Raw genomic sequence first — 8,383 nt, forward strand, 5'->3', positions numbered from 1 at the left:
TTAAAATATCTTTTTTTAATACGAAGATTTAAAAAAAAAAATGTTAATACTTGGGACTTTAACTCCATATACCTCTCTCACTCTTGAAAAATTCTTCCTTCTCCCCATAATATAATATATTTTCTTTTTGATTTTTCTTTAAATGAGAAATGTGGTCAAAGACAATATAACCCTTCATAAAATAGCTTAATTACAAAGATCCAACCTTAAAGATCCGATCGACCCAAATTCCATCCGGTTCAACCCGTATCGTTACGTAAACGACAGTGTTTCGTCCCAATATCTCTCACATCCAACTCTCGAATCAAACGAACCAGCTCAAGAAGAGCTTCCATGTCCGCTTCCATGATAACGGCTCGATGCGACGTAGCTACAAAATCAGCTGATTCGGTGAACGCAGAGTCCGATGATCTTTTGGAAGAGGAGATCGAAGTGAAGGCAAAGACCGGACGGGAGGGTGTACCATAGCCACGATGGACTCGCACCGCACTCACACGAACCCATCTACTCTCCTGGTTACTTCAGCTGCCGAGCTCCTTCCCTCAACGACCGTAACTTCTCTGAGAGAGCTTTTACCGTCGGTATCGGCGTTACTGTCGGCACAGGGTAACTATCTTTTGTCTAATTAAAACAAGGGCTTTGAATCATATTGACTGCTTGGTGTCTTTACATTTGGGAACACAACAAAGAACAATCTCTAGATAATGTTTTTCAGACAAGAAGTGTCAATCTTTTTGTGTTTTGGTTCACTCAGGAAAACATCATTGATGAGAGATTTATCAGAGGTTGAATAATAGTTAGGATGAGAGATTAGGAATGAGTCTCTTAGAGTCTTAGTGGTGACTTGAGCTGTGAGATTTTAAATTTTTGTGATCAGAAAAGACGGACCTTCGTAGATTGTATGTAGAGATGAAGAGGCTTAATGAATGGAATATGTTTTTCTTGGTAGATAGCTTGCGTGTCCTAATTGTGCTTAGTTTCTTCTATCAAAAGAATGAGATATAATACTTTGTGTGTTTTGGGAACTTGTGGTTACTGTGTTTGTATTGTATTTCAGAAACTTTGAGTTTGGTGTCGGGTTGCAAATGGGCAGTGGGAACTGGGGAAGATACAGTCTACTTCCGCTGAAAGGTCGCTTGTTATGTTGTCCACTTCAAATGTAAGTTTTTTTTGTAATGTTGCACTTTCCATATGATTTGAAGGGTTTCTGTCTTTTGACTAGTGTGGTTTTGTTGCTATCAAAGGCTGTGAAAGTGTTTACTGAAGAGCTTGTTCCAGCAAACCCAGATATTTTGGAAGGTGTTGCAGAGCTTATACAGCTTAGCTATTTAAATTAACCGTCTGTTATTTATAACCTTCGTGTCAGATACTTGGAAGACTGATGAAGGACCTCAGGGAGAAGGACCTCAGCCATTGGGAAATGTTGTGACCACAGACCTGCTGAGGTTGATCAAGATAAAAAAGACCTGCTGAGAATCTCGTCTTGTAGAAAGGTAGATCCTTGTACTGGACCAGAGAAGTTGATACGGTCTTGTCCGGCTCTTGAGAGTTTGCAACTCAAAAAGTGTTGTTTGAATGATAAAGAAGGGATGGGAGCTTCTTGGGGCATTATATTTTATCTTCGATGGATCCTTGTCCTGGACCAGAGAAGCGTTGGAAGCTTCTTGATGTTTTATATCAATTAGGTACACTATGATGTTTTGTATAAAATGATATTATTGAGAAAAAATATTATTGATTTTATTTTTGTTGTGATGTTTGGAAAACCAAAGTAACATAATTATATTTATTCGTGGAGAGCTCCTGACTTCCTTTGAGGATAATCTCCTATGGTAATCAGGAATGTAACACAAACAACATTTACATAACAAGTGACCAAGATCGACAGGGCGAAAAAAAGCATAAAGCAAAGGCTTAAAAAAATTTGAGATTCAAGTAAATCTTTAAAAAAAAATTGTAGGTATTAAGGGTTTTGAAGAAATTTCAGAGTTTTTGATTTTTTTTTAAGTTTTAAATATTTATTTAGAATAATATATTTATTCTGTAACTACTATAATCTGATATTTTTATCGTTTTATGAAATATATAAAAGCTTTTTATTTTTTATTTGATTGATTTTATTAAACAAAATTTTAATTACACTTAGTAATTCTTGGTAATCTTCAAGGTAGTAGTAATACAACCTTACACATAATAATATTTTGGCAGATTTTAAGTTTTATTAGTAAAACTATGTCCAAATGATATATTTTGTAGTAAAGCCAATGATTTTATATAATGAATGTCATTACAAATATAACTACATAAACAGTTTACCAAAAATAGGTCGAATCACCACACCCTTCTTCTCGAGATTAATTATGAAAACATTCTCACAAGCAAACTCATGGCTGGCTTTAACTCTGTTTCCGATTTGAAATATTTCAAGACAATATAGAGAGTGATAGTGAATATTGAACCCAAAATGTTCCAGAAATCGATGCTTTCGGAAAGAGGTATATCATTTCGTTTAGTGAATTTGGTAAGTAGGTATGTTTAGTTTGGTAAACTAATTATTTATTATTTCTCTCTATAGGATTGCAAACCAAGAGTTTTGAAGATCTTTTTCACATCATTTTAGTTTTATCAGTTTTTTATTTGTTTCCTTATAATTTGTTTCTTTCGTATTTTATTTTTCTATTACCTATGTTTCTTTTAAGATTATAATGATTAATTTTTATTATGAAATCAATAATTGTATTTCCTGTGTTTTGTTTTGTTTTGTTTTAAATTCATAATAAATTAATATAAGTGTGCATACTATTATATATTTTATCTAATTTACACCTAACCAATTACACAAGCATTTAAAAAAAAACAAATAAGCTTACATTATATATGTTGCACCAAAAAAAAAGCTTACATTAAATATACATACACAATTTTGTTTGATATATATCATTAGATCTAATATTTGTGCATATAACTTTAAGGTTTCTAATATCTATAGATTAAAATTAATAACTTTAAATCCAGCCACATTATATATACATGCAAAAATTCAAAGTGATAATATCTTTAAATCTATTCACTCCGCGCAGGGCGCGGGTTATCACCTAATCATTCTATTAAACACTTTAGAAAAAAACATATACATTCTGCAGCATACTAAATCTATAGCATAATACTACTGCTTTATCATCTGCTCTGCCAATCAAAGCCTTAGGCTACAACAAAAACAAAAAAAAATAATTACAAGAGTTTTTTGGGTATTGTAATTATTCTTGAGAAAATTGGTGATAGATATGAGCATCTTATAATTGTATGGGTGATTATTGGCTATAACCAACTACTATCCCCAAACTCCCACTTTGATGTTAAAAACCATCTAAACCTGAATATTCAGAATAACAATTGGGAATCCTATTTCTATTTGCTCAGAGTTCATCATTAGCCCATCATCATATTTATATCCGCAATATTTTCCATGTTACGTCAAATCAACCAAGTTACAAAGAAAAATGATGAAAACACAAAAACTCAAAACAACATCCTTTGGAATCTATAAAAAAAATTTTATAAGAGCTTATCTTACTTCATTTGAGCACTGATATTGCGTCAACAAGTGGATTTCATAGCAGCAACCGAGACGTTGCTCACAAGAATAGAAGCAGTCAAATTAATTAACCTCGCAATTCTTCTCTCAGTGGTTAAGAAAGCATGTCGAGGAAGCTTTTGTCCAATCTCCCATCATGTAACATATTAGTGACTAAGCCAAAGGTTGAAGCCTCTGCAGAAAACCCGAAACTCCTCATTTCTTTGATGAGTTCTGCTGATGCTGCTTTTTCACCATCCCACAGATGTGCCCTGATTAGCGCATTATAGGTACGGTCATTTGGGAGAGGCCCGTCTTCCTTCATCTTCCTAAACAAGGCAACAGCTTCCTGTTTTAAGCGTTTCACACAGAATCCTGAGATCATTATAGTGTACGTTCTAACATCAGGCTTCACTCCTTTAAGATCGAGGCTACAGAATAATTCCCAGGCGTCTTCCACTTTACCGGCCCTGCACATCCCCTCGATGACGATAGTATATGTAATAATCCCAAGTTCCAGTTCACTATTTTGCATATCCTTGAATATGACCAACGCTTCCTCTAGCTTCCCGTTATCACAGAACCCATCTAACAGAATGTTGTAGGTCCAAATATTGGGAGGCACACCACAAGAAACCATTTGTTTGAAATTTTTTTGAGCATTCTCACAGTCCCTAGCTTGAAAAAACCCTTGGATAAGAGTGGTGTAAGTGATGGTGCCCCCAACCAATCCTCTTTGAGACATCTCACGAAAGAGTTGCATGCCGTCTTCTACTCTTTTAGACTTGCAGAATCCATTTATGAGAGTATTATAAGTAACTACATCTGGGTAACAATCTTCGCTAATCATCAAATCAAACATCTGCATGGCCTCGTCTATTCGATCGTGCATTCAAAACCCATAGATCAATGAATTATATGTGAAAATATCAGGAGCTATAGACCTTTGGATCATCTCCTTGTACAAACTTTCAGCCTCTGAAAGTTTCCCCTCTTTTGCGAACGAATCTATCAATGCGCTGAAAGTAAAAACATTTGGGTTTATCTTTCTCTCAATCATCTCTTTGAGTAGTCGATACGCATCGCTCCATCTTCCGTAACGACAGAGACAGCTAATGAGGGAATTGTAAGTAAAAACATTCCCTCTAACCCCTTTGTTCTCCATTTCACTGAAGAGCTCGAGTGCATCATCTACGTGTTTGTATTTGCAAAGACCATCAATGACTGTACTGTAGATCACAACATCCGCCTCAATTTTCAACTTCTCCATCTTCTTGATCAGATCTAGAGCCAAATCAATCTCACCCCTCTTACATAACCCATTTACTACAACACCATAAGTAAACAGATCCGGTTGGCATCCTTTGGCAACCATCCGGTCAACTAAAGCCACAGCTTCAGAAGTTTTGTTGTGGAGAAAGAGCCCGTGAATTAGAGTGTTGAAGGTGATGGTATTAGGTTGACATCCCATTTCCACCATTTGATCAACCAAAGCTACTGTCTCGGAGATCCTGTTACAGCGGCAGTATCCATTGAGTAGAGAAGAAAGCGTGACAACATTGGGGTCATACCCGAGTTTCATCATCTTGCCAGAGGGAGCTGAGAGGAGCGGCAGAAAGAGTTAATCAAAATAGTGTATGTATAGATATTATGTGTAATCCCCAGCATCTCCATCTTTGACCACTTCAAACTTGTTCAACTTTGCAATTGCAGTCAACAGTTTACTGAACTCGATAATTGAAGGGAAAGGACGAGACTTCACCATCTCACTGAACAAACCAACTGCATCTTCTATCTTAGTATCTTCTAGAAACCCATCTCTGTAATCATCATCACTGCGACCAGAAAAAGCTCGAGTCCAGCAACAGAAGGAAGGAAGATAACTTAGAGGATTACCGGTTCCATGGAGATTTTGATGAACAAATCGCTTTGGTGCCAGTGAAATTGCGATCAAAATCGATCTCATCGTCTTCTTGATTTGGCTCCAGCTAATTGAGTTCCTTGTCAAATCTCAGGAGCTATCCAACTGCAAATTTCTAAACCCTACACGAATCATCATCAACCCAGCTATTGAAACCGACAGAGTTCCGGTTCAGTTTCGTTCCACTTTTAAAAATCAAGACAAACAATCAAAGACCATTTACAGACTATCCACTTCTAAAAATATTATATACGATTATAAAATTTATCAACAAACCGGTTTAACAACAGTCCGGTGTTGTCCAATCACTAACTATATTAGAGGAACCAGTTAATGACATTTTTATTGATGTTATAAGCTGACTTAAAATATAAACAAAGTTATTTATTTTAGGAGAACCTTGGCCATCAATATCATCCCCAATTCCACTCAACTCTCAAGTAACTAAATGAGTTGGATATACCACACTGGCACACTGCAATGAGAAGGAATTAAGCATCTCCATACTGATTAGGAACCACCTAACCAAAATAAACACTTACGACCCTATTTCCTTATGAACGATAAATGATTCACTAAGCCTTCTTAAATCACATTTTATAGAGTGCAGATTTCGTTTTACGGCTCTACACTCTCAGAAACAAATCAAAAGTACACAAGGCGTTGGTTCCAGTCTACCGTATCAGATTATCAGGTATCAACTTGGTTACAATTCAATCTTCAGTTCTCTAAGGTAAGGAACTATAATCAATTGGAAATTTGTTGCCCATTTGTATTGAAACTGATCCAGTAATATAGAAATGACAGTTGATCCATTAGAACTGGTTCGATCTCATGTTTCCTTAACAAGCCAAATAAACAGAACTAAAAACTGAAACATCTAAGCTTTATTGGAATTTCTTTACAAATGCGATCAAATATATATATGCACAAATTGAAAAAAAAATCTACATAAAGACAGCCAAATACAACAACTGACAACATCAAATATTTATTACAAAACCAAAAAGAGAGACGACAAACTATCCCTAAGATCCTGAACATAATCATCTGAAGGATTCTATGTAAGAACATCAATCATACTTCTGTTAAAAGACAAGGGTAATAAGATCACTAGCTCGTTTTCGTTCTTGAATCTTGAACAAGATCTTTGTGTGCTGGCTTATGTCCAAATCGATTTCGAAATTCAGATTCTATATAACCAGATCTTTATGTAAAAGTCAGCTAAGTGCGCCTGATTGCATCACAGGGAAGGACCAATCGTTGCTGTTCTTGGTCGAAGCGCTATGTTCATCATCATCAACGCTCAAATGTTTCTCATCCGTACCAAAATCGAACTCCTTATTCGGCCCGAGAGAGGAATGCTGCGCTGCTTCTTGATGAGACGACGCAGATGCTTCAGGGAACGTCGTTCTTAGCTTCTGATCAACGCATCTAATGAAATGATCCGCATCAAGATCGAACGAAACCGGTTTATCCGGTCTCGCAATCTTCTTCTGCTCTTTAGGAGTCGTAACAGCCTTGGAGAAATGCAGCTTACCAGGGCTCAACAGCTTTGGAGGATCAGAGACTTGGAAGTGAGTGACTCCGTCAGGGAAAGGAGAAGCTGGACCCGAACCGGACATAACCGAGCTGGGCGAGATAAGCTGAGCGAGTGGACTACCAGGAGGAAGTTGGTAAAACTGAAACTCATAGTTAGACACTGGAGACCTGAGACCATAGTTACCGTTGGAGTTAAAGAGCTGCGCGAAAGGGACTTCAGGCGAAGAAGGTGTAGTGGTGGCTAAGTAGAAAGACTCGTCGAGAGGCGGCGTAACCGGAGCCGAAGATGGTTCGGTGGTGTAAGTAGAGAAAACCGGAGGAGACACCAGCTGAGGCTCGTGAGCGTAAGGGCCAATGGCGAATATCGAAGGACGCTCGTTGTTGTTAGAAGGTAGAGGACTAAAGGAGAGGATCCCTACAGGCGATTGGGTTGCGGAAGGAGGTTCTGATTGGAAGAAGGAAGCTGGAGATGAAGGTGGAGCTATGAATGGAAGAGCCGTCATAACCGAACGATAACCGGAATTGGATGTGGAATCGGTATGAACCGGTTCAGGAGCAAGAGCGGCTTTCCCTATTCGTTTTCTTCTTTGTGTTGATGGTCTGAAACACATGAAGCGGTTCCACCATCTTCGCTTCTTCTGCTATTCAAATTTTTTTTTGATTAAAATCAGATTGAAATCACATAAACAAATCTATTGTGAATGATCGAAGAAGAAACACTGTTCGATTCCATTAATCGTGAATCGATGGAGCTCGCCTACAAACTGTTCGATCTAATGCTTATATAGTTATCCGATGATCACTAAACCTCGAGAAAATGAGCTAAATTCGATGAGGAATCGAAAACGGAGAGGGACTCACATGAATCGGAGAAGGTTGGTGATGAACACGATCATCAGAGGAAGCAAACGCTGAAGCGGCTGCGTTTATAGTCTCCAAAACGTTGTTTCCACTCGCGCCGGCTCTCATCTTCCTCCTGATCTTTTTCTCACTCTGATAATTTTTCCCGAGAAAACAAAACAGAGCATTCGAATTTCTCAAAGTATTAATCAAAATCTCTGGTGAGTAAAAAGTTGAAAACCATTTATAAATAAGGACACGCAACCCGAAAGTTCTGGGAATGTTGTTTTCTCCCAAAATATATATATATACATGTGTGTGTGTTATATGTATATGTGTGTGTGTCAAGAAGGTTTGAGGTCAAAACACGGCAAAGAACAAAGGCGTGCCACTATTTACATTTTGTTTGTAAATTGATACAATTTTGAAGGGCTATTATGTCTATTAAACTTGCGAAGAATTTGACTATATTGCTTTTCCTTTTTTTTTTCTTTTTTTTTTGAGGT

At 37.2% G+C, this 8,383-nt stretch overlaps 3 protein-coding genes across 4 annotated transcripts; 1 reads left to right on the top strand and 2 right to left on the bottom strand.

The window, feature by feature from the left end:
• Positions 1 to 46: 46 nt before the first annotated feature.
• On the top strand, positions 47 to 1,755 carry LOC103838257 (myosin-2). Its single transcript, XM_033279502.1, has 3 exons — positions 47 to 606; positions 1,058 to 1,121; positions 1,205 to 1,755. The coding sequence occupies exons 1-3, from the start codon at positions 474 to 476 to the stop codon at positions 1,335 to 1,337; spliced, it is 330 nt and encodes a 109-aa protein (XP_033135393.1). The 5' UTR covers positions 47 to 473; the 3' UTR covers positions 1,338 to 1,755.
• A 1,667-nt stretch (positions 1,756 to 3,422) lies between these two features.
• Positions 3,423 to 6,129, bottom strand: LOC103838255 (pentatricopeptide repeat-containing protein At1g63330-like). The gene is given in 3 exon segments (XM_033279446.1): positions 3,423 to 5,167; positions 5,170 to 5,252; positions 5,254 to 6,129. Coding segments are annotated over 3 exon segments (1,848 nt in total). The 5' UTR covers positions 5,541 to 6,129; the 3' UTR covers positions 3,423 to 3,689.
• Positions 6,130 to 6,364: 235 nt separating this feature from the next.
• On the bottom strand, positions 6,365 to 8,270 carry LOC103838254 (uncharacterized protein At1g76660). Of its 2 annotated transcripts, none has more exons than XM_009114675.3 (2): positions 7,899 to 8,270; positions 6,365 to 7,675 (listed from the first exon to the last, which is right to left on the bottom strand). In XM_009114675.3, the coding sequence occupies exons 1-2, from the start codon at positions 8,004 to 8,006 to the stop codon at positions 6,716 to 6,718; spliced, it is 1,068 nt and encodes a 355-aa protein (XP_009112923.1). In that variant the 5' UTR covers positions 8,007 to 8,270; the 3' UTR covers positions 6,365 to 6,715. The 2 variants fall into 2 exon arrangements, with proteins under 2 accessions (XP_009112923.1, XP_009112922.1); XM_009114674.3 differs by having other exon boundaries at positions 6,365 to 7,678.
• Positions 8,271 to 8,383: the final 113 nt, after the last annotated feature.

The sequence above is a fragment of the Brassica rapa genome, chromosome A09 (assembly GCF_000309985.2).
Source record: "Brassica rapa cultivar Chiifu-401-42 chromosome A09, CAAS_Brap_v3.01, whole genome shotgun sequence".
Classification (NCBI taxonomy): Eukaryota; Viridiplantae; Streptophyta; class Magnoliopsida; order Brassicales; family Brassicaceae; genus Brassica; species Brassica rapa.